The sequence below is a fragment of the Macaca thibetana genome, chromosome 2 (genome assembly GCF_024542745.1).
Source record: "Macaca thibetana thibetana isolate TM-01 chromosome 2, ASM2454274v1, whole genome shotgun sequence".
Taxonomy (NCBI): domain Eukaryota; kingdom Metazoa; phylum Chordata; class Mammalia; order Primates; family Cercopithecidae; genus Macaca; species Macaca thibetana.
Window position 1 is genome coordinate 155,006,330 of NC_065579.1, and position 26,462 is coordinate 155,032,791.

At 41.0% G+C, this 26,462-nt stretch overlaps 1 protein-coding gene across 1 annotated transcript; it reads right to left on the reverse strand.

Moving 5' to 3' along the window:
* POGLUT1 (protein O-glucosyltransferase 1) lies at nucleotides 1-26,462 on the reverse strand. Its single transcript, XM_050778753.1, has 11 exons — nucleotides 26,295-26,462; nucleotides 25,516-25,606; nucleotides 23,992-24,135; nucleotides 17,367-17,502; nucleotides 14,631-14,752; nucleotides 9,410-9,469; nucleotides 7,844-7,943; nucleotides 5,457-5,515; nucleotides 3,770-3,937; nucleotides 2,910-2,966; nucleotides 1-2,459 (listed from the first exon to the last, which is right to left on the reverse strand). Exons 1-11 carry the CDS (start codon nucleotides 26,377-26,379, stop codon nucleotides 2,303-2,305), a joined length of 1,179 nt encoding a protein of 392 aa, XP_050634710.1. The 5' UTR covers nucleotides 26,380-26,462; the 3' UTR covers nucleotides 1-2,302.

Here is a 26,462-nt window from a genome sequence, read left to right on the forward strand (position 1 = left end):
TTTGTGTTATCCAAGTATCCAACTTCATTCAAATAAACTATTCTTTCCTTGAAGAAAAGCATGGCCATTAGCTCTCTGAAAAGGAAAGGGTAAGTTTGGGACTGAACTAGTAACAACAACAACAAATAAAACCTTCAAAAGTTGTGGGGAAACAAATTATTTTCAAAAACAAACCATTTACATAGTTATACCATCCTCATATCATCTACACTGAGGTAAACAGACAAGTACAAAATCTGAATAATATTTGCTGTATTTAAAGACAAAGATGCTCTTATTGGCTCTTCAAAGGGCAAGTGAGGATTTACATTGATCCAATTCTTACAGTCTTATCTAATCATCCTTTGGAGCCAGTAACAATCTGTATATAGGATCCAGTTAAGCCAACTGTCTCCATTCCTCCATCCATCCACCCACCCACCAGTTCTTTGGGATCTATTCTGTATGAGGCACTGTGCTGGATCCTGGAGACATCAAGATGAGTAAAACTAGATTCTCACCTATTAATAAGTTCACAGAACAGTAGGAGAAACAGTCAAGCAACTACAGTGATGTCATATAATACAGGCATAAGCAAAGTACTATGGTAGCCCCTTACTGCCTCGAGGAATGAATGAAAGGAGTCAGAAAGAAGGTGATGTTTGAGCTAAAACTTGAAGCTAAATGGGAAACATTCCCAGGGAAATGAATCTTCAGCTCCTAATATAAAGGATAGTAAATTTTGTTCCTATTTTAATGAGAGGAAATTAAAATTCAGAGACAATGCTTACACCTAGTAGGGCCTCATAGTGACAAGGCAAAACCATAGTACAACTCAGAAATCTGGACTGCCTATAGACAGACTCACAGCACCTAAGAACACAGTCCCTGTGCATTGCTAGTACTAAACAAAACAAACAAACACACACACACACACAAAAATCCAACTTTAAACATCTGCTTATTCCGTGAAATGATCTTGCCAAGCATGTTCAACTTCTCTAAGAAGGTCAACAGACTTAAAATTTTGTGGAAAAGAGTTTAAAAAGCCTAATAGATTTCTGACAAATGGAATGTCTGATAATTATGTGACTGAATCTCACATTTACTAATTCTGAAACTAGTTAATACCAAATAGGTCTTAAGAGACAAAAGAAGAGAGGTGATTTCTCTGTGGAAAGGGTGGGCCTAAGGGTCAAGGATAGTTCTAAGTCATCAGACTCCAGAGTTTTAATCTAAATATTTTTCTTCATTTTATACTATGTTAGAAAGAGCACCCTGAGATATTAAACTACTACCCAAAACATCTTTTTCAAAAAGGGAAAAAAGGAAAAATGAGGCACTCCAACATGGATTTGCACTAAAACAAACATCTCCTATATATTTGAAGTTGAAAGCTCTTAACTACCAAATGAACGGCACATTCACATATGAAGACTTCTTGTGGTTCCTGCAAGACAGTGAGAGTGTGAATGACCCCTGCTGTGGCCAATTTAAGAAGGAAAAATATTAAAGGTATGCAAAGGGTGAGGAAGAGCTGCTGCTCTATGTATAGTTCCATTAAAGAATGAGGACTACTTCCTAAATTTATTAAGAGGCTTTGTCTTTTTTTTTTTTCTTTAGAGAGACATTAAGAAGTAGGGCATGAAGGCACAAAAAGGGAACCCAAAATCCAATTGCAATAATTACTCATGCAATTGGCCTCTTTATATGTGGCATTATAGAAACCTCCTGAGTAACAGAGTTTATGGTTTTACAAAAGAGAACTCCTATATCACTGCATGGCATGACTACCGCTTCCTTAGACCATTCAGAGAATGATCCCCAAGTATTTTTCATAAACCCCATAGGATTTCCTACATTAAAATAAAGTGACAGAGATCACACCTAGGATAATTTCACAATTCCAGCAATGAGTTGTACTACTTCCAAATGATGAATTTTCTGCTCCAAATAATGGGACAAAGGGCATCATCACATGGACACGGTCAATTTCACAGTGGTGGATACATACAGGTGGAGGATCTGAGGCACAAGCTGTGATTGGTCTTAAGAAAATGAAAGGTAGAGTTGGGTTCAAAATCCACATCTCATGATTTCTGGTCCTTATTCATCCAAAAAGTTGAACTGCTTCATATCAGTGTGTTAGACACATTTTAAATCTTTCTCAAGAGTTGCTCTGGGTGCAGCATGATAAGGAAAACCAGGTATTTGGCTTGATAACAGGTATTCAAGGTATAGGTGCCAAGCTTATGGTAAGCTTCTCACCGTAGGATATCTGAGATCTGTTGCCACAAAGAGGACTATGGTCCTATGATGACTACTATAGTTCAGTTTTCAACATTTTGGGAATAATTTGATCATAACCTTTCCTTCTTGTTACATTGTAAGACAGGAATTTAGAGTATTCACTCAAGAGGTTCTCCCAGTAACAGGTGATGTCATCCATCTGCAAGTGGTTCCTAATAAACTGGCTTCCCCTAGAGACAAGATTTAACAAGAAAATGTTAAAGCACAGAATTTAATAATAATAACAGTCTGCATTTGAGTGCTCACCTTGTGCCAAGCATTATTCAGCATTTTATATAAATTAATTCATTTGAGCCTCAAGAACCCACCATATGGCAATCATATCCACATACATGCATGTAGCAATAGAACTTAACATCTTTTTCCTTTAAAACAACTTATAAACAGCCAAGGTTCATACCTGTTTAACTACCTCAAAGATTTTAGTCTACTTCTATAAAGCTTGGGCATATGTAGACGTGTGTATATGTTTCCCCCCAGGACAGCTTTAGTTCTGAATTATCTCCATATGATGAGGATAAAATACAGATATCACCATGATAACAGTATTCAGGTAACTTTGGCTAGGGCATAATGGGGATGACAAAGTAAAATGGAAAGGGAAAATGAACAAAACTCACCTTTCAGCAATCTCTTGAGCTACATCATCATTTGCTTTTACAAATTGTAACAGCTCTCTAAAATGAAAAGAATTTTAGATTCTGAAATGTAGACCAACTTCATTAGCACTAAGTCAGAAAGACCATATAGATTGAGGTCTATGGATAATTTTAGGTATGTGGATGGTGGATTATTTCCTTAAAGCAAAGATATCAGGGTTCTCTCAAGAACAAAATAATAAAAAAAAAAAAAACCCACACACTGATTAAAGATACCCTATTGTAGATTTGGGACATATTTGAGAAAATACAGAAGTTACATTATATATTTACATATATTTTGTATACGTATATTTTACAATATATTATATATTTATATTTATCTTACATATTTATATATAAATATATTTTTATATATAGAAAAATATATATATACACACAGATATCACCATCATAACAATATGCAGATAACTCTGGTCCTTCTCTATACCTCTTCCTTGTTCCTCCCATCATGAGAGGAAATTTGCCGAAGCTTCACTTGAATCAATTCTCACGCTGTATCTGAAAATCCTTTTGACAATATAATAAGATTGAATATCCCTATCTTTAGTCTTGGAGAGATTAGAGCTTTTTAACTTCATTTTGTCTGAATGTTTCATTTGAAACCAGTATTAAAGCGCTTTTTCAAATTAAATTCCACTTATAGCCTACTTGGATAATAATGCAATACTATGTATGTAAACCAAGAGGAAAAAAAGCTTTCAATGGAAAAAAATCATAGGACTAAATGTCTTACATGACTGGTTTTAAGGCATTAAGGCATTTTTAAAAGCAGATTGGAAGGGTCTTTAGAAACTCTGCATTGGGGGATAACTGCTTACTGGACATTGGAGAGATCTGTTTTGACTGGGATATAGTGAACCCATGGCTTCAGCTGTGGATAGAAGAATTCTAGCCACTCGTCACCAACATGGAAAACAAGTGAGCCACACAGGAAGAGATGTTTAAACCGGAAACTTGCAGCTACACCTCGAAAATTAAACAGATACCTGGGGAAAAAAGAGCAAAATACACTTGATACTATATGCCTGCTGCCACAAATATGACCTTTTATGCTTATTCTCCCCTCCCCTTCTTTCATGATTCCTCTCCACTCTCTTTCCACTTTGAGTTTTCAAGGACACATTGTATGTTCCTAAGGGGTTTCTATCAACTCTTTGCTTTGCCAGGGCTAGGACTACAGGTTGTTCTGGGAATGTCAGGGTGAGGAAAAATAGGGGATTATTTTCTCCAGACAGAGCTAGATAGGGTCAGGAGCTGGGTGCCGGCTAGAGTGTATACAGGGCTCAGAAGGAAATGACAGTTTGTAGATTTGGAACATATTTGAGAAAATAAATGTTCAATGGTAAACATAAAATATAAAGAGTGAAAAAAAAATTCCCAAGCTTTTCTAGGCCTAACGTCTCTAACTAGTCATGGCCTCCCAAAGCCTTGTTTTTCCTCTAGTGTACCCCATCTGCTCAAAGGTCTCCACTGCTTCCTAGACATCACCCTCTTCTCTTAAAGTATAGAGCAATGGTCCCCAACCTTTTTGGTACCAGGGACTGGTTTCATGGGAAACAATTTTTCCATGGATGGGCAGTGTGGGGGAGATGATTTTGGATGAAACTGTTCCACTTCAGATAATCAGGCATTAGATTCTCATAAGGAGCACGCAACCTCGATCCCTTGCATGCGCAGTTCACAATAGGGTTTGATCTGATCAGAAGGCAGAGCTCAGGTGGTAATGCTCACTTCCCCACTGCTCACCTCCTGCTGTGCAACCCAGTTCCTAACCGACCAGTACCATGGCCGGGGATAAGGGCCCTCTGGTATAGAGAGGAGAATGAGGAAAACCTAATCAATTTTCAGAGATTGCCCACAGGAAAAAAAAAAAAAAAAAAAAAAGGCTGTCTTCTCAGCATTTCTCATGCATGCACCTGTCTCCAACCAGTGTTGCTTTCACCATGTAGATCCTACTCTGTGTGTCACTGGCATTCCTAACTCTGAGCCACCCCCACCACTGCTGCCCTCCTCTAGACCTGGTTTTACCTGTTCATCGAATTCTTAGTCCCAGAATTTTATTTTATTTCTCTTAAAGACAGGGTCTCACTATGTAGCCCAGGCTGGTCTTGAACTCTTGGGCTCAAAGGATCCTCCTACCTCAGCCTCCCGAGTAGCTAAGACTACAGGAGCATGCCAGCACACCAGGATAATAATTCTAATACTTATTAACTGAGAAATATTTATTCTAACTTCAACTATTGAGTGGGTGGGGCATATGGAGAGGTAATTACATTACTGTGATTGCTAGCTAGCATGCAGCTATCTGTTGTTCTGTTCTACAGATGTTCCATTCTTCTCTACAGTCCCCGTAGAACTCAGGTCAGTGCATACAGGCCCTCAGAAAAAGCCAGTGAAATGCATTAATGCAACTTTCATTTACTCCAGCTGGGCCTTTATATTAAAGTTCTCACCCAAAGTGAAGCTATTTCAAAAGCAGTATGGAAACCATACTGGAAATCTTACTTGTACTTGCAGTGATCGACAAGATGGACATCCTTAGCAGCTGGCTTTCCTAAGGTATCCTTTAAGTGGAAAGGAAGTTATTAGTATTAGCAGCAACAGCATTTATTGTGATCACTGTGCAGCAAGCATTGTTAAACATTTCATCAACATTACCTCATTTAAGCTTCATAATCAATATACCAGGAGACATTATTATTCCCATTATATAAATGCAGAAGCCAAGGCTTCGGAAGTTGAGATTTGCTCAAGGTCAATGTGGCTCTAAATAGAAGACAGAGTTTTAACCAGGGCCTGTCTGATTTCAGAGTTTAAGCTCACCTAAAGCCATGTTGCCCTTCTTTGAATTCAGATGTCACAGCCCGCAGCACACTTCACTCTGTATAAATTATGTATGCAGAGAAGATCCCAAGTGCTGGCTGATAACCTTAGGGGTGTATACAGCCCATGCTCAAATTATGTTGGGCATGCAAAGTATTTTTTAAAAAAATCAAATCAAGGCCGGGCGCGGTGGCTCAAGCCTGTAATCCCAGCACTTTGGGAGGCCGAGACGGGCGGATCACGAGGTCAGGAGATCGAGACCATCCTGGCTAACACGGTGAAACCCTGTCTCTACTAAAAATACAAAAAACTAGCCGGGCGAGGTGGCGGGCGCCTGTAGTCCCAGCTACTCAGGAGGCTGAGGCAGGAGAATGGCGTAAACCTGGGAGGTGGAGCTTGCAGTGAGCTGAGATCCGGCCACTGCACTCCAACCTGGGCGACAGAGCGAGACTCTGTCTCAAAAAAAAAAAAAAAAAAAAAAATCAAATCATTGCCAACCTTTATAGGTGGTAGGATATTTCTTGCAAAAATCCAGATTTCCAATCTTTCTTGGGGAATAAAAAGGATGATCTGGCAAACTGGGCTCTTACTAACACTTGGAAGTGTTAGTATTCTCTCTTGCTCACCTACTGATATCACCTGCTGGTCCCTGGGGACATCTGAGTTTGAGATCCCCATGTACACTCCATCTACCTTAGCAGATGGTAAACTCCTTGATGAGGGGACAAGTTTTGTTTGCTTCTGCAGCCTCCCACAGTAGATGCTAACAATTTGTATTCTAAATGAATACATTTTTCATATTTTTATTATTTAATAAAGTTTTGTAAGCTCACTTGCTCCTATCTGATTAAAAAACTGTATGCAATAATACATACACCTCAGATTTACTTAGTTTTCTCCCAAGAAGTCTAAAGCTTTTTCTCATAGCATCCTCATATGGTATATGGAAATGTCATATAAAGGAAGGTTAAGGCTTTAATTTCTTTGATTAAGGCAAAAAGCCATAGAGTTAAGAGGAAAGAGTGGACTGTAAACCAATGGTCCAATTTCTGGCTTCACCTTAGAATCACTTGAAAAGTTTTAAACAAATGAAGATTCCTGGACACCAGCCCCAGAGATTCTGACTCATTTAATTCATTTTTTAAAGCTCTCTGGTTGTACTGCACAGCCAGGGTTGAGACCATTAATTTAAACCAGGGGTTGGCAAAGTATGACCCATAGGCCAAATCTGACCCACTGCTTGTTTTTGTCATGGACTAAGAAATTTTTACATTTCAAATGGTTAAAAGAAAAGGCAAAAGAAGAATATTTTATGACAAAATTACATGAAATTCAAAATTCGGTGCCCATAAATAAACTTTTAATTTTTTTATTTATTTTATTTTATTTTATTTTTTTTTGAGATGGAGTCTTGCTCTGTCACCAGGCTGGAGTGCAATGGCACAATCTTGGCTCACTGCAATCTCTGCCTCCCAGGTTCAAGCGATTCTCCTGCCTCAGCCTCCCAAGTAGCTGGGATTACAGGTGCGTACCACCATGCCTGGCTAATTTTTGTATTTTTTAATAGAGACAGGGTTTCACCATGTTGTCCAGGCTGGTCTCAAACTCCCGACCTCAAGTGATCCACCCGCCTCAGCCTCCCAAAGTGCTGGGATTACAGGTGTGAACCACCATGCCCGGCCATAATAAAGTTTTTATAAGAACGCTGCCAGGCTCATTCATTTACACACTGCCTATGGCTGCTTTCATACTACTGCTGGCAACTACAACAGAGACCATATGACCTGCAAAACCTACAATATTTACTATTTGGCCCTTCCTGGAAAAAGTTTGTGACCCCTGGTTTAAACCTTCAAAGTAGTGCAATATACTAGTCATAATATGGCCAGAAAAGCAATGTAAGTTTGAAAAAGGAGAATTTACATATATGCTAATGCTGGTTCATGGAACTTTCTTTACATTCACCTCACCACTGAGAGGAAACCTAATCTCAAATTCTACCCAGGTGGCAATGTTCTTTGAGTGAGAATGTTCACTGCCGTAGTTCTAGTCAGATGACTGGTGATTACTTTCATAGATTTCCAGGCCTGGTTTTTGGTGTATTCCGCATCAACAAGTTTTGGATTTTTTCGAGACAGAAGAATGAGAGGATCTCGTTCTGGACTTGTCCTATAAAAGAAACACGTGACATAAAACTGTGTGGCCTGTATTAGAATACTGTTCCCAATCCCTGAAAGGTGAGCAGGACTAGGACCCAAGGCAATGACTCTGCACAAATGGACAATTCACTGGTGCCGTGACAGCAGAGGAGAGGAACACTGGGTACTGCAGCCTCTAGGTTGTCCAGGGCTGGTCCCCTCTGTACCTTTAGGGTTGGGGAGTGCTTGGCCCTTCTTTGTCTGCGTTTGGTCTTAAAGGGTATGTTGTTCAGGTCACTATAGTCAAATTCCAGGGATGATTTCCCTTTTAGGAAAGTTCATGTAGCTTCTATAATCACTGGTGCTTATAACTGTGAGGCTAGCTAGTCACCACTCACTAAAACAGCTACATGACCTTTGTTATGTACACTCTGTACAGTCCAGTATAATATTTAATTTTTTAAAAATGCACAAAAACCAAAGGGCTTAAAAACCTAATGACTATATGTGGAAAAATTTCTAGTGATGTTCCAAGTAGCAGAGGGTCTTGACATGTGAGGCATCATGGATTCCTTGATAATTTGTTAAGAACTATGAACCAACCTCCTCTCCTTCCCAGAAAAATGCACATATCCCCACATAATTTCAAGGGAGTCCTAAAACTCTTGAAGTCCAGACATGGTCCCCAAGTTAATTTGTGACTTCAAGATTTAAGAATCAAAGAAGTTGGTAAGAAACAGGACATAGTAGCTGGATAATCCATTTACCTCCTAAAGTCTATCTCCCAAGCGAAGAGGAGGGTGAAGAGAGAGTATAATCTCTGGCAAGGCCTCACTTGCTAAAACTACAAAACCCTTCTCCCTTCATGGTCTTTTCTATTCATCTACTCCACAGATACTTATCGTATATTGACATGCTAGGAACTGTTATTGGCACTGGGACTATGGAACTGAACAACACAGGGTCCTTCTACTACCTTTGCCATTTTTCTCTTCTCTTTCCTCCCTGCTCTCTTCTTCATTTTCAGCAGTCTCAGTCTGTGCTCTTAACTACTATTTGGCAGCCACATGTTCTGATAAAAAAGGCAGTTAAGAAATATGGTGTTGAGTCCTGCTCTGCATTAACCAGCAGAGTGACCGTGGCATGATCATAAGCTACTAGAAACTGATCATAAGCTACTCCTAGGGACTGTAAGAAGACACCCATCTGTTGTGTTTGACATCACACAATCAATGCCCAACACACTTGTAACACTATGTAAAATATCTGCTAAATGACTGAAGTGGATGAACTTTACTTCTTTGAATATCAACTCAATCAATGGCGATTTGGGCAAATAATGTGAATTATTCTCAAATCTAAAATTGTGATTCCACATTTCTTTCTTTGTTATCTTAGCTTTCCCTTTGAACTACAGAGCTTGTCATACCCTCAAGGTTACTTATATTTTACATTACTTGGAAGAATGTATTTGTAAAATGTCAGAAAATAATTCACCTTGATCCTCGAAAATATGCTGTAGAGTTTTTCTTTTTCCATGGCCACTGTGCTGCTGACCTAAGAATACAGAATTTAATTAGTTTCAATATATCTTTTTCAACTATGTAAGAATGTGCTTAAACCATTTCTGAAGATTAGTTCAGAGCTTCATATTTCTAAATAAGTCTAATCAAAGCTACTCAAAAGAAAAAGCCCTAAAGGACACTTTGTTTCCTTTTGCTACCATTTCATGGCTCTGGAGGTGCTACTCAGTTGTATCTACAAATCTACTCCCCATTAACAAGTTAACAACATTGAAAGAAAAGCCCCCAAACCGTGAAGGTCATGATTAGGTCTCTTTATAATTTGGCAAATGTGAATTTCCTCTGTACCTTAAGTAGGGTGCTACTGATGAAATTAATTATGTGAACAAAACTGCAAAAAAATAAAAAAGCACCAGAAATGGAATGAAAGGGAAATCACTCTCTCATTTTATGTTTTGCATAGGTGGGAAGTGTCATCGGATTTAGTCTGATATTTGAAAAGCACCTTTGTATTCTTAAAGCCAGACTAAGTGCTCCATAAAGATGAAGTCCTTGAAACTCAGATCTCAGTACACATTACCACGGCCAGCCTTCCTTACTGAAACTGCTAGCTCACAGATGCATCATTCTTAACTTGCTTTGTAGGAACCCTCCCTGTACAGAAGTCTGCACAGCATCTTCCTCTGAAAAAGGAGGGGAAGGCTGAACTGAAGTTAATGAGGGATTGGTGGGCTGTATTACAGTAATGGAGAAACTCAGGATATAAACTTTCTAGGCATAGATCCTTTTCAGATACATATAATGTCATGCTGCTCATTTTCACTCAGCTGAGAATGCACTCAGTATCTTCCAGGTCCTCAGACCTCCACCCTCAGCCAACCTGGCTCATCCTCTGGCCTTTTCTGGATGGATCACCTTTACCTGATTCTCCAGTCTTAAGGCCAGAACTATCTTGTTTACCTCCTACTTCTTCCTGCCCAAGCAGAGACACTATAGCACTGGATTTTTGTTGTTTTGTTTTTAGTGGAAAATATTTCATGCTCCTCATGCAAAGTTCTCATGAAAAAGCATAAAGATAAAAGTAAGAAGTCCTCTGGAATCTCCCGGTCCACAGGTAACAATGTAACATTTTAGCCAAGAATTTCCTGGCAATCATTTCTTCATATTAGTAGCTTTCAACTGGGGGTAATTTTGCCCTTCCCTCCCACCCAGGGGACATTTGGCCATGTCTGTAGACATTTTTGATTGTTACTACTAGGGGACTGCTACTGGCATTTAGTGGGTATAGATCAGAGATCAGAGATGCTGCTAAACAATCCTACAGTGCTCAGGATAGCTCCCAGGACAAAGAATTATCCAGCCCAAAATGTCAGCAACACTAATACTGAGAAACTTTGCTCTATGTAACAGAGGTCACACCATACATACTGTTAGGTAACAATCATTTTTTATTTTTTTGAGACAGAGTCCCACTCTATTGCCCAGGTTGGAGTAGAGTGGCGCATCTCTGCTCACTGCAACTTCCCCCTCCCAGGTTCATGCCATTCTCCTGCCTCAGCCTCCCGAGTAGCTGGGACTACAGGCACCCACCACCACACACGGCTAATTTTTTGTATTTTTAGTAGAGATGGGGTTTCACCGTGTTAGCTAGGATGGTCTCGATCTCCTGACCTCATGATCCGCCCGCCTCGGCCTCCCAAAGTGCTGGGATTACAAGTGTGAGACACCGCACCCAGCCCAGGTAACAATCTTAATAGGAAATATAAATAATAATAACAGCCAACATCTATATAGCACTTCACTATGTTACAGACATTGTTATAAGTGCTTTGTAAATATAAAATCATTCTCACTATCTTAAGAGGTAGGTTTTATGATCCCTATTTTACAAATGAGGTCCTTCAGAGGTTAAGCAACTTGCGCAGAGTCATGCAGCTAATAAGAGCCAGGATTTGAACGCAGAGCTTTTAAAACCTACACTGCCTTTCCATTCATGCACGATGTTCCATTTTATAACCTCTGGCAAAGACTCACTGCAAAAATTCCATTTTACAGTCATATTATGATTCACTTCATCCTTTATTGATGGGCTTTTGGGTAGTTTCCAACTTTCTGCTCTAAGAAACAACATGGTAGTAAACATCCTTGTACACAAATCTTTGCACACTTGTCTAATTCCTTAGGATACATTCTAGATGTGAAACAGCTGGGTCAAAGGATACACAGTATACATTTCCAATTTTGATACATATTGTCAATCTATCTAACAAAAAATGTATCAATTTATACTCAAAGTTACTTCTCTTTATTTCCTTGGTTCCTGGGGAAGCTGTGTTTAATATACATACACAGGACCCAAACTGTGTATCACTGTTCTCTCTCTTTCATTCTCCTAACCTACCCATCCTCCCTCAAAAGACCTAGGTTAGGACTTGTTTCTCCAGGCAAGTGCTAACAGTGGCCACCACAGCCTGGTGCTACCCCAGCCCTCTTTTTCAAACTCTCTCTGACAATAACAAATGAAATATTTAATCTGTAAAGAACAATGAATTCTTCTACAGAGTCAAATATAAATCAGTGGGCACAAACTCCCAAAATATCAGAAAAATAGAATGGAAAATGGCAGGCAGACATCAGTGCAGATGGATAAACAAGCAGATTATTAAATTTTCAAGGTAACCAATGAACATCACTAGAGATTCCAAACGGAGGGTTCTAAAAAACAAAATGGCAATTCTATAACCATGAATAAATTCAATTGAATAAAATAGGAAGGTATCAAAAGAAAAAAAGCATTCATATAAGATTATACTTTAAAACATTCTATCTGCCTAAAAATTGTTTACTAGTTTACATGGGGGAAAATGGTATTAATAACTACATGGTGGAGTAACTGGATAACACCTTGACCCCAGGAGTTTGAGTCCAGCCTGGGCAACATAGTGAGATCCTGCCTCTTAAAAATAAACAAATAAACAAATAAATAAATAAAGTGACTGCTTCATATGTACTGACATGGAAAGATTACTTAGATACACCAATAAGTTAGGGGGAAAGTTGCCTAAGTTATACATATTTGTAAAATTTTATGAGCATATATAGGTTTCATAATCAGTTAAATGTTTTTAAAGATTTTAAAAACAAGGTAGCTGCATGGCAGGTGGGAAAAGAGCTACAAAAAGAAGAATGTGAAAAGGGTATTTGCAAGTACCTGAGGGGGTGGGGTGGGGGAAAGGATTAGAAAACCAAGGCCAAGGCCAAGAATAACTTAGGGAAAAAAAAGTTTAAAACCTTTTTTCCAGCTTAGTGTGGTGGCTCATGCCTGTAATCCCAGCACTTTGGGAGGCCAAGTGGGGAGGATCACTTGAGCCCAGGAGTTTGAGATCAGGCTGGGAAATATAGCAAGACCTGTCTCTACAAAAAATTTTAAAAAACAACCAACAAACAAAAAAAAAACATACCTTTTTCCCCCGTCTCAAAATTATGTTCAAAACCCAAAAATAAACAAGCAATGACAGTCTCAATGTCAGGAAAACACAAGGAATATTAACCAGTAAAGAAGGTTGCATAAAGCACTTGGAAACCAGGACTTTAGGCCTAGATTTGCTTCTGACCTTGACCAGATCACTAAACCTTTCTGTGCCTTCATTCCCTTATCCCTGAAATTAAGGGCTGGACAAAGACAATTTCTAGTTCCAGTTCTGTAAAATATGAGACTGTTATTATTTTTTTAAATTTCCAAATTATACCCACTGAAGAAGTTTGTTTTTTAACAAAGGGCTCTACCCACCACTGAGGACTGCAGCCCTGTACGCTTCTTCAGGAGGGGAATATTCCCTTAACCCTCTTTGAACCTTCAGCCACACTTGGGAGAGGTGATAGGTATTTATGGAAACAAGGTTGAATTGTTTGCTTTCCTTATACCTGAAAGAAGGCCTATAATGACTGTGTTTCTGGAAGTTCCCTAATTAAGCACCAAAGTTGTTTGAATCATGATGTAAAATGTAGCTAGTTAAGAAATACCTACAGCTTGGATGAGCTACACAATCTAAATTCTGAAATGATAGCAGGATGGAGTCAACAGGCCAAGGCATGTCTCAGTCATGAATCAGAGAGGATCTGGAATAAGCTTGTACTTGAGATGCTTATGGAACATTTATGCTCCCTCAGCCTTGCCTAAAGTATTTCATTCTTAATTGCCAAGTACGTTTATATTCTTCCAAATAATTTTCTATCCCCCACATGACACGGTCATTCATTTTTTCTTACTATGAAAGAACACACTCTTATTTAAAGAATCTTAAGTATAGAAAAACTGAAAATACTGACAGTGGCTCACACTTGTAATCCCAGCACCCAGTGGGTGGATCACTTGAGGCCAGGAGTTCCAGACCAGCCTGGTCAACATGGTGAAACCCCATCTCTACTAAAAATACAAAAAATTAGCCGGGTGTGGTGGTGCATGCCTGTAATCTCAGTTATTCAGGAGGCCGAGGCAAGAGAATTACTTGAACCCAGGAGGCAGAGGTTGCAGTGAGCCGCGATAGCACCACTGCACTCCAGTCTGGAGACAGAACATGACTCTGTTGCAAAAAACAATTAAATTAAATTAAATTTAAAAAAAGAAAAATTTAAAATAGAAAACAAAAGTCTCTGACAATCCCTTGCAAAGAGGCATTGCTGATAGTTTAGGATGGACTATTCAGCCCTTTTCTATGGATATGTAAACATTATTAGACATATACAAAATTGCTTATGTTACAGTTTTCTGTCCTTAATTTTTAACTTAAAAATTAGTTACTTAAAAGTAAATAGGCTGGGTGTGGTGGCTCACGCCTGTAATCCCAGCACTTTGGGAGGCCGAGGTGGGCGGATCACCTGAGGTCAGGAGTTCAAGACCAGCCTGACCAACATGAAGACACCCCATCTCTACTAAAAATACAAAATTAGCTGGGTGTGGTGGCACATGCCTGTAATCCCAGCTACTCAGGAGGCTGAGGCAGGAGAATCACTTGAACCTGGGAGGCAGAGGTTGTGGTGAGCTGAGATCGTGCCATTGCACTCCAGCCTGGGCAACAAGGGTGAAACTCCGTCTCAAAAAAAAAAAAAAAAAAGTAAACAATTGGTTATATTCTATGGCTTATTTCAAGAAAACCCAGAAAGAGGAAAAAATAAAACTTCTTTAAAGCACCTACCTTACCAGATCTTCTCTGAAGAGATCCCACCGTCCAAGACCTGTAGGATAAATTGGCCAAACAGCAGGTCCCCCTTCCCAAAATGTCCAAGCAGGATACATGATATCATGGTACTCTGATGTCTTCAACAAAAACAGACAGGTCGTTCTAAATCAGTCTTGGAATAGAGTGAAAAGAGGCAACTGCAATCATGCCACTGGATCTGGACAGCCTTGGTTTAGTGTCACATTGCCAAAGATATATTTTCCCTATTTTCCAAAGTCTAGCCTGTAGACATTAAAAGGCAAAAGTGACTATGGATTAAAAGTCATGGGCTCACTGAATTCCAGAATTTAGAATCACATTAAAGGTCAACATTTTTAGTTCCCCCAAATTCTGTTTTCCTAGAGGATATATAATGTTAAGATTTTCAATTTAAGGAAACAATATGCCCAATTCTGAATAATCACAGAGCTCTCTCATTGTTTGACTATTACGCTTAAGAGTTTACACTGTCTTACCAGTTTTTGGTTATTTCCCAATGGGTTTTTTTGAGAGCAAGAGCCAAGAAATACAGTGCAATGGTTAAGAGTGTGGGCTCCTGACGTGGATCATATGGGTTTGGATGCTGACTCCACCTCTTTATAGCTCTAGGCAAGTTACTTAATGGTTTTATGCCTCAGCTTCCTTATCACTGTAATGGAGGAAACAATAATATCAATAATATGATCTACCTAAAAGGCTTATTTTGAATATTAAATGAGTTGATACACATAAAAATCTTAGAACAGTATCTGGCACATTTTACGTACTTCATAAATATTAGCTAGTGTTATCTCATACTATGGCACTGTTGGGCTCACATTGATTGGTCAATACATTCTTGGTTATTCATCGATCAGGGTCAGAAGTATGGATGAGCAGAATGAGAGGAAGGGGTGTTATCACATCTTTTTAAAGAAGTTTGAGGCTGGGCACGGTGGGTCACACCTGTCATCCCAGCACTTTGGGAGGCCGAGACAGGTGGATCACCTGAGGTCAGGAGTTCGAAATCAGCCTGGTCAACATGGTGAACCCCTGTCTCTACTAAAAAATACAAAACAAAACAAAAAAAATAGCCGGGCATGGTAGCAGGTGCCTATAGTCCCAGCTACTCGGGAGGCTGAGGTGGGGAATCGCCTGAACCCAGGAGGTGGAGGTTGCAGTGAGCCAAAGTCGCGCCACTGCACTCCAGCCTGGGCAACAGAGTGAGACTCTGTCTCAAAAAAAAGAAAGAAGTTTGAAACCATTTGTTCCTTTTTTTTTTTTTTTTTTAATCCACCTGCCTCGGCCTCCCAAAGTGCTGGGATTACAGGCATGAGCCACTGTGCCTGGCCTCCATTTGTTCCCTTTTTATGGTTACTTCTGTTCAAAATCTGGCCACTGATTAACCTCTAACTCTACTGTTTCTTCCACTGGAAATACATGCACAATATGCTGTTTGCTGTCTCTCAAATAAGTAAAAAAAAAGATGTGATTCATCAACCACCTTAAACATAACAGCTATTCAATAGAAGCTGCACAATTAACTATAAAGTTGACAGAGTAAAACCCTCCCTTGGAAACTAGAAGTCACTGATTTAAAAAACAGGAGGGAAGTAAAGATGAACAGAAAGTTAGTATACCGATGGTCATACTTTATTATCTGCAGAAACAATAGATAGATAACAAACACGAAGTCCCTACTGACTTACATGGGAGCCTCTATCTGTTCTTCTGGGTGAGTTTCACGACAAACAATGGAACCAAGCACTTTTGAGAAATGAGGCTAGATCATGGGAAATGCAACACAAATGTGGCCTCTGCCCACTTGCAACACAGGAAATAAAACAAGTCTAGGGAGAAAGTAAACTGTGATAAAGAAAAAGTGGGGATAAAAGGTCCCTCTGCTTTGGACAAACCAATCAGAGATAGTGTTCCTTTCCCCAAATTCCATGGGGTTTTCCTCAATTCACTCTTACCCCATAGAATCTTCCATCCACTCTCTTCTAGCCTTTCCACCCCCACCCCCAAATGCTTTCCTTGTCTCTGGGGAACCAAGGCCCATCCCTGGCGATACAACATGTACATGAACCTGAGCACTGACAAGATATTCCTTGCCCCAATTCCCTAAGCCTACAGGTGTGTCCTAGCTACTCCAATCTTCCATAATGAGTCTAAAAGATCACCCCCTTGCATAGCCCTCTAGGCTATCTCTGGCCTATCCCTTCAAGGCACTGCCTGCACACACATCGTGTGGAGTTATCTGGCACCTTCAGGTTCACTTTTAGCCATGCTGGGCCCCTGGAATATGGTGACAAATGGGACAGATGATACCCAGCACTATGGCTGAATATATACATAGTAGGAGCTCAATAAACTTTTGGAATGAAGGTGCTCCCTAACTCTAAGCTTTCTTGGACTCCTTCCTCCCATGCTCTGTAGGATCTTCAGGACCCACCTCTAATTCCTGTAGGTTTCTCAGGCCTCTCACGCCCTAGCCTCCATCTCTAGCCCTATAGACACTCAAGCAATCTTACATGACTTACCAGTTCTCAACTTCCTCTCCTCTGTCTTTTTGCTCAATCACTGTGACACTAATAGAGACACAGACCCATTTCTGTACCTCAGTCCTCATCCTTACCATTGCCCATCAGACTATGTCACAGGACAATGATCTCATGCTCATAACTTAGAGGACCACCCTCCATCCACCCATGTGGCTCTCCCTGTACTTACCTTACTGAAGGAGAAGACTGGGATGGCAGGCTCCATCCATTTAGGAACCTGAGGATAATCTCGTACATTGATCACCATCTCCATGTCAGGGAGACGCCCAATCACTTCCAAAATAAAGTGCTCAACACCACTACACCTGTCAACCAGACATACCATAAATTCAGCAGAGCAGTGCCTGCAGGCTCTACGACAAGGTGAGGTCCCATTCACATTTTAAAGTAAGACAACTCAGTGTTCCAGATCATCAGCCTACTGCAAAGTTCCCTGAAAGCAATGCTTCTAAAGGGGTCATTCTGCTTTTTTGCATTGTGCAAGTTCACTCCTAGCTAAGCTGCTCCAGCTTAAAATACTTAATAAAATTTTCCAAATAAATCATCATAGCTTTGAAGGGAATATTATTGCTACTTCTACCACTTTATTCATTCTTCTTTTCTTTATTTCCCTTATATGGCATCGTTTAATTAGTAGACAAGATACAAACTCTCGTAACCTATTTCTCGTAGGTGAAATAGCTAATTTTCTACCTGTGCTCCTTTGGCTTTGCTTCTCACAGACACCATTTTTATTTCATTATAATTAAGTCTCCTAGTTTATGAGAACAGATAGAAAACCTTTCATCATCTTCAACCTGAATAAAGAACACTATCAAAATCAGTTCTGCAAGCCAGAAAAAGTGTTATATACAGAATCATAAACACTGTAACATAGCTTTCTGACTAGATTCCCTGGGAATCCTCAGAGGATTTCTTGAAAGAAAAAGAAGATACACTGACAGTTTAGCTGGTTTCTGCCTCATTCTTTGAGGTCCTGACCAGTACGATGCTAGAGGCAGCATTCAAAGGCTTGATCAAAATTTCCTGGCAGCATGGAAATGACTGATTTAAAATATTGTTTTACTACTTGGGCGACTTAGGCAGAAGGGTTCTTTGAGCCCGAGAGTTCTAGACCTGCAACATAGTGACACAGTAGGCAATGTAGTGAGATCCCCCAGCAAAAAAAAAAAACAAGTGTTTTTTATATATAGGGAGATAATTGCAGAAAATATCAACGGTTCACAAACATAGGAAAAGATGCTCAACTGTATTAATAATAAAGAAATATCAACGAAACTAGATACCAATTTTACCAATCGGATTGACAAAGATCAAAAGTCCAATAGTGCAGTGTCGGTGAGGGTGTGAGATCTATTTCCAGCATATGATATATGAGCTATGGAAGTGTTTAGCCTCTTTGTAGGACAATTAGCTTCTATTTACCAAGATTTCTCTCTTTTTTTTTAAATTTTTTTATTTGAGGCAGGGTCTCTTGCTCTGCCATTCAGGCTGAAGAGTACAGTGGCATGATCATGGCTCACTGTGGCCTCAAAAATCCTAGGAGCAAGCAATCTTCTCACCTCAGCCTCCTGAGTAGCTGGGACTACGGGTGTGTGCCATCACACCTGGCGTGTGTGTGTGTGTGTGTGTGTGTATGTATGTGTGTAAAGACAGAGTCTTGGTATGTTGTCCAGATTGATCTTGAATTCTCGGGCTCAAGTGATCCTCCCACCTCAGCCTCCCACAGTGCTGGGATTACAGGTGAGAGCCATTGTGCCCAGCCTATCTATCTATCTATCTATCTATCTATCTATATATATATACGTGTGTGTATATATATATATATATATTTTTTGAGATGGAGCCACCCTCTGTGGTCCAGGCTGGAGTGCAATGGCACAATTTCAGCTCACTGCAACCTCCGCCTCCTGATTTCAAGTGATTCTCCTGTCTCAGCCTCCTGAGTAGCTGGGATTACATGCACAGGCCACCATGCCCAGCTAATTTTTGTATTTTTAGTAGAGACAGGTTCTCTCCAGGTTAGCCAGGCTGGTCTCGAACTCCTGACCTCAGATGATCTGCCCGTCTCGGCCATCCAAAGTGCTGGGATAACAGGCATGAGCCACTGCACCCAGCCTATTTATCAAGATTTTAAAATGACATTAATTGGCCTAGTTATTATACTTCTAGGAATTTAGCCTACATATATATTTACATGAGTGTTCACGGTAACAAGGATATTCACTGCAGCATTGCTTGCATTATCCAAAAAGCAAAGGGATGTGGTGAGGGATAATCTAAATGTCCATTGATAGAGGGCTGAATAAAGAAATCCATATAATAAATTATTATACAGCCATGAAAAAGTGAGGCGTTCTCTATGGACTCTTATGGAACAATCTCAAAATCTACTGTTATATGGAAAAGACATCTAAGTGCAGAACAGAAGATAGAGCACGTTTTAGTTCGTTGATAAGTCTAGATGCTTGTATATGTATAGACTATTTCTAGAAGGATATACAAGACACATAATTCTTATTGTTTTTTGAAAAGAGGTCTCAGGGACTAGCAGTCTGAGGTGGAAGAGAAACTTCCTTTTCACTGAATGTCTTTTGGAGGTATCCAAATATTTTAGCATGGTAAAATAGTCATTGGCTGCCTGAAGGTGGGGCATGGGGAGGAGAGGGAGACAGGGAGATGCAGGAGAGAGGGACTGCAAAAAGGCAGCCAGCCTCCAGCCTGGGTGACAGAGTGAGATTCCCTCTCAAAAAAAAAAAAAAAAAAAGGATCGTATCTAGACCCAGAAAGATATTATTTCTAGCTATATGGGAATCTTCCAGATATCATACCACTCTGTGTATTTCATTCAGGATTGTGTTTTGGAATACTGCATTCTATTTGTATTTTGTCCCTCTCTGTTTCTTATTTTACCATGCTAAAATATTTGGATATTTTACATATCCAAAGTGCATGTAATATTCTTTGACACTAAAAGAAAAAAAATCTAGTTAAAAAGTTTTTTAAAAGTTGCAGTACAATTTATACATTACAGCTAAAACACTCATATTTCTTTCACATTTGGCTTTTAATTTAATTTTTTTATTTTTTGAGATGGAGTTTCTTTCCTGTTGACCAGGCTGGAGTGTAATGGCGTGGTCTCAGCTCACTGTAACCTCTGCCTCCCAGGTTCAAGCAATTTTCCTGCCTCAGCCTCCCAAGTAGCTGGGATTACAGGTGCCTGCCACCATGCCTGGCTAAATTTTTTTGTATTTTTAGTAGAGTCGGGGTTTCACCATGTTGACCAGGGTGATCTCGAACTCCTGACCTCAGGTGATCCACTCGCCTCAGCCTCCCAAAGTGCTGGGATTATAGGTGTGATCCACCACGCCCAGCCACATTTGGCTTTTAAAATAGTACTCTCTTATATAATTCCATTTATAGAAAACTCTAGAAAATAATCCATAATTCGAGAAAGTAGTCATCAGCTGCCTGAAGGTGGGGCATGGGGAGGAGAGGGAGACAGGGAGATGCAGGAGACAGGGACTGCAAAGAGGCAGAAAGAATATTTTGGTTGTGATGGAAGGTTCATTATCTTGGCATAAACATACATGAAGACTTAGTGTACACTGTAGGTTTTATTTTTAATTGATAAATAATAATTGTATATATTTACAGGATCCAATGTAATGTTTTGATACATGTTTACATTGTGGAATGAGTATATCAAGCTAATTAACATAGCCTCACATACTTTTTTTGTTGTGGGAACATTCTATACTTCACATGTAATTTATGTTAACCACACCTCAATAAAGCTGTTATTAAAAAATACTATTACAACTCAGTTTTGAAATGACTTGTCTCTAGAATTAGATAAATCTCTGGTTCCTCTGCTCATCCTTGAAATGTGGAGTTTATATTTCATTTTATTCAAAACTGAATTTTTAAAATGTCACATAGGTTTCTGAAACTGGATAGATTAAAAGTATCTAGACCTGCCTGTAATCCCAGCACTTTGGGAGACTGAGGCAGGTGGATCACAAGGTCAGGAGTTTGAGATCAGCCTGATTAACAAGGTGAAAACCCGTCTCTACTAAAAATATAAAAATTAGCCAGGCATAGTGGCGGGTGCCTGTAGTCCCAGATACTCAGGAGGCTGAGGCAAGAGAATTGCTTGAACCTGGGAGGTGCAGGTTGCAGTGAGCCAAGATCACGCCATTGCACTCCAGCCTGGGTGACAGAGTGAGATTCCCTCTCAAAAAAAAAAAAAAAAAAAAAAAAAAAAAAGGCCGGGCGCGGTGGCTCACGCCTGTAATCCCTGCACTTTGGGAGGCCGAGACGGGCGGATCACGAAGTCAGTAGATAGAGACCATCCTGGCTAACACGGTGAAACCCCGTCTCTACTAAAATACAAAAAATTAGCCGGGCGCGGTTGTGGGCGCCTGTAGTCCCAGCTACTCCGGAGGCTGAGGCAGGAGAATGGCGCGAACCCGGGAGGCGGAGCTTGCAGTGAGCCGAGATGGTGCCAGTGCACTCCAGCCTGGGCGACAGAGTGAAGACTCCGCCTCAAAAAAAAAAAAAAAAAAAAAAAAAAAAAAAAAAAAAAAAAGATCGTATCTAGATCTAGAAAGATATTATTTCTAGCTATATGGGAATCTTTAAGATATCATACAACTGTGTGCATTTCATTCAGTATTGTGTTCTGGAATACTGCATTCTATTTGTATTTTGTCCCTCTCTGTTTTACTTAGTTGTACGTGTAGCTAGGATAGGGAACTTTCAGTGCCATTGGAAATATACATTACTTTATTGCTAATGAAATGTACTGTACTCCCTTCAGAACATTTCTAAGCTCATGATTATGATCAAAATGTTCTGAGCTCAGGAAGAAGAGAATTGTGCCTTTCAGAAACTTTGAAAGCATTTCATTTCATTTGGCAATTGTTCAGCAAACTATTAAACACTGGGTAAGCTTTCAAAGTCCAACAATGTCTATATTCTTATTTTCTTTCTCATTTGTGGAAATTAAAAATTCCTCCAGACTCACAATTTATATTTAAAGTCTCTATTATTGAGTCCCAAATAACAAATGTCTGTTTAAAATACCTTAATGATTTTTTCCTCTACAACCTTATTTCCCCTGATATCTGATAGCCAAAGGGTAACTGATTTCCTCAGGGTTGTGGGATATTAAATAATCTTTCTTTTTCATTGTTCTTATTATTATTTATTTGAGACAGGTCTCGCTCTGTCACCCTGGCTGGAGTGCAGTGGCATAATCATGGCTCAGGCTTACTGCAATCTTGACCTCCTGGGCTCAGGTGATCCACTCACTTCAGTCTCCCAAGTAGCTAGGACTACAAATACATGCCACCACACCCAGCTAATGTTTGTATTTTTTGTAGAGATGAGGTTTTGCCATGTGGCCCAGGCTTGTCTTGAACTCCTGAGCTCAAGCGATCTTCCTGCCTTGACTTCCCAAAGTGCTGGGATTATAGGCACAAGCCACCATGCCCAGCCTGTTTTCTCGTTTACATTTATTTATTTATTTATTTATTTATTTATTTACTCACTCTTGCTGCCCAGGCTGGAGTGCAATGGCGCAATCTCAGCTCACCGCAACCTCTGGCTCCCGGGTTCAAGCGATTCTCCTGCCTCAGCCTCCTGAGTAGCTGGGATGACAGGCACGCGCCACCACACCCGGCTAATTTTGTATTTTTAGTAAAGACAGGGTTTCTCCATGTTGGTCAGGCTGGTCTCGAACTCCTGACTTCAGGTGATCTGCCCGTTTTGGCCTCCCAAAGTGCTGGGATTACAGGCCTGAGCCACCACACCTGGCTTACTTTACATATTTATAACAGTAAATATTAAATTGTTACAAAGTTGTTATTAAATACAAATAATACAAATCTTTATGTACAAATTGATAATTTTTTTGCAACTCTGCACATTTATTTTACTTTTAATGACAGAATAGGGATTGTTTAGAAAGATGCTCTTACATAAGGGAATATTATGCCCTCTGAGTTTTGTATCTTCTAATTTGATAAAGATTTGAGTTAAAAAACAAAAAACAAAAAACTCCAAAATGCAATGCTGCCTAAACTCAACCTCCACGCTCAGCCCATGACCCTCCCTGCCTACCACCCTGCCTTCAGCCAAATGACATGGTACCTCGGGTCTCACACCTGAATTTCTGAAGTCTTGGCTGGCGTAATTTGCAGCACTAGCTACTCCTGTTTTTTATTTTTTATATTTTTTTATAGACAGGGTCTCACTCTGTCGTATTATTTGCCACTCTGTCAGATTATTCGCCATAATCCAGGCTGGTCTCAAACTCCTGGGCTCAAGCAATCCACCACAAAGTGCTGGAATCACAGGTGGGAGCAACCATACCCCATCTAGTTACTCCTCTTGACTCTACCACCTCCCCTTGAATATTCAGTATCTAGAACTGCACTGGCCCATGACATTCAACCAATTCCTCCTCCTTCTTCAGTCCAGCTCCCTCCTGCTAGGCCTCATCGGCCTGTATCCTGCTGCTACTGTATCCCAGGGAAGGAGCAGAAGAGGCAGAGCCACCACCAGTACTACCAGTGATGAACCAAGTCTCACAGAGGAGACAGGCTTTGAGAGTAGCTCGCAAGAAAAATTCCCAGGCAAGGAGAAGAGCTTGTCACTCTTTCGTAGTCCGCCTGAAATGGGAGGAGGGATCTGCTTGCTAGTCCCATGAATTGGCTCCTCTATAAAAGGGTATCAGGTAAGCCTATATGTAATAAAGTCAGAAGATATATCTACCTCGTAACTCTTACCTTGAGGGGAACATGCAGTCATTTTCCCGGTATAGTCTGTTCTTGATGATCTGATAGTGGGTCCCTAGCTTCCGTCTGACCACCTCTGCCATCATCTTCCTGGAGATGCCTCCTCGGAAAGGAGTTAGATCCTCTTCTATGACACTGGGAAAGAATGGGAGTCATCAGGGAAAGCAGGCCAAGAGAGTGGTGCCATTCCACCTACTTCCTAAGTGCATTTAGGTTTCGTATTAGAGAACACAGTAAGTGGAAGGAAAGAATCGAGGGTGAGAATGAACCGCTCTTCCCTAGAAGCCCTGTAGGTAATCTGAAACATCAATGGCAATAAGGCAATAAAAAGTAAAAAGTGGGTCAATGTCTCTTCTTCCTCCCTCCATCTGGATTGCCCCTCCCTTGGCAGGTCTGTATTCCTCTTTCACCACTCATGCCACACCTGTGTCCTTCCAGTCACTTCAGTCCTCCTGGCATCTCCTCCCAATCCCACAGGAGGTGAAGCTTCTGCCTTACAGTATAGCACGGACTCTCTTGTTCTGGTCTGTCTGGTCCACGCTCTCACAGATACCCCCTTACTCTGATAGCCTGACAGCAGTAACCAAAATTACACTATTTTATAATTCCTTTTAAAGTTGAGTGCATAGTAAGTTTTCAATAAGTATAAGCATCCAGGGAATTTTTTGAGGAGTCAAAAATAACATAAAGTGGAGCTTAAAAGACCCTGTTACTTAGCTGATGAAGAATCTGAGACCCAGAGGAGTTGAAGTGGCTTGGCACAGGGGTTACCAGTGGGAGTACCGGCACTAACACCCAAGTCTGTTTTCAGAGTTATCTATCTACCATACCTCATCCCGGCCCTGAGGTGCATTCTCCCTCTCCCTCTGTCACCCAGGCTGGGGTGCAGTGGCGTGATCCGGGTTCAATGCAACCTCTGCTTCCCGGGTTCAAGCAATTCTCCTGCCTCAGCCTCCTGAGTAGCTGGGATTACAGGCATGTGCCACCACGCCCAGCTAATTTTTGTATTTTTAGTAGAGACAGGGTTTCCACATGTTGGTCAGGCTGGTCTCGAACTTCTGACCTCAGGTGATCCACCGGCCATGGCCTCTCAAAGTGCTAGGATTACAGGCATGAACCACCATGCCCAGCCTGATGTGCATTTTCTAAAGATAACCATCAGGAAATTTAGGACTAGATTCAGCTATAGATGGGTTTATTTCCTCAACAATATTTATTGAGCACGTACTGAGGGCTAGCACCAGGGAGACAACAACAAATAAGACACAGACCCTGACCTCAGGAAGCTTGCAGCCCAGTGGGAAAAACAGATGCACGTGCACTGAATCCCACAGCCAGTCAGTGGTTAGGCTGAGACCACCTGAGCCCTTCCCATCCCAGGGCATATTTATTCCCTAGAAATAGAAAAACATCCTTGCCTTTCGGACCACTGCAACCAAAATCTCTCGAGGATGTTAGAATACTTCCTGTGACAGCAACTAAACTCTCAAAGACACATCAAAGAAAAGAACTCACCCATGGTAGCAGCTGCAGTTTTGACTTGAACATGGTTCGTAATTCTCCAAAGACCTGTTAATTTGGTCAATAAATACTTTCCATTTTGAACCTTTAAAAAGTGAAGTAAATAAGAGTTAAAAAAAAGTCTCCTGAGCGTTATTTGCTAACACCACACAGGCAGAAGCAACAGAAGACCAAAACTTTCAGAAATCCCCTTCCCATCCAACTGATGGAAACGAAACGCCAGGGAGGAATTTTTGTGTGTTCCTCTACCCGGGTGTCAGGTGTCCAAGAAACTGGAAAATTCCCAAGCTTAACGCCCAACCCTCAGAATGCTATGGATAGTGACGCGGACTCTCACTTTCTACTAATCAAATTGAACTCCACAAAGAGGATCGGTTAAAAGCTACAGACAATAAACCCCTCTTCTTTTCTTCTGGCAACGCATATACACACACGCGCGCGCGAATGACATTCACCCCCATCCCCGACCCTCAGTGTTTCAGGCAGGTCCAGAGTAGCCAAGCACGGGCGACGCCTCCTGCGGGTGAACGGGGAATTCTCTCTCCTCCCTGTCATTCTGAATTCTGGGGGATGGGTTACTCTCCAGGATCCAGAGCAAGAGCAGAGACCCCGGCACTTCACTCTCCGCCGCAAGGCGCCCCGATGCCCTCTGCCCAGATCCGCGCTACAGCGGCCACAGCATCTTCCTGGGCGCCGGCCGCGCGGGGGAGCGCCTCGGGACTACGACCAGACCACGAGCCCAAGGGGCAGGCTCGGCACTGCCCGGAGCCCACCTGACTCCTTCTGGCGGCCCTGCGCTGGGGGCAGGAGGAACAACAGCAGCGAGAGCCGAAGCGGCGAGCTAGCCCACCACTCCATCGCCAGCCGACCTGCTGCAGATTCCCCGCCGCGGCGCTGGCGGAAGCGCGGCCCCGCACAAAGATGGCCACCTTGCCTCCTCC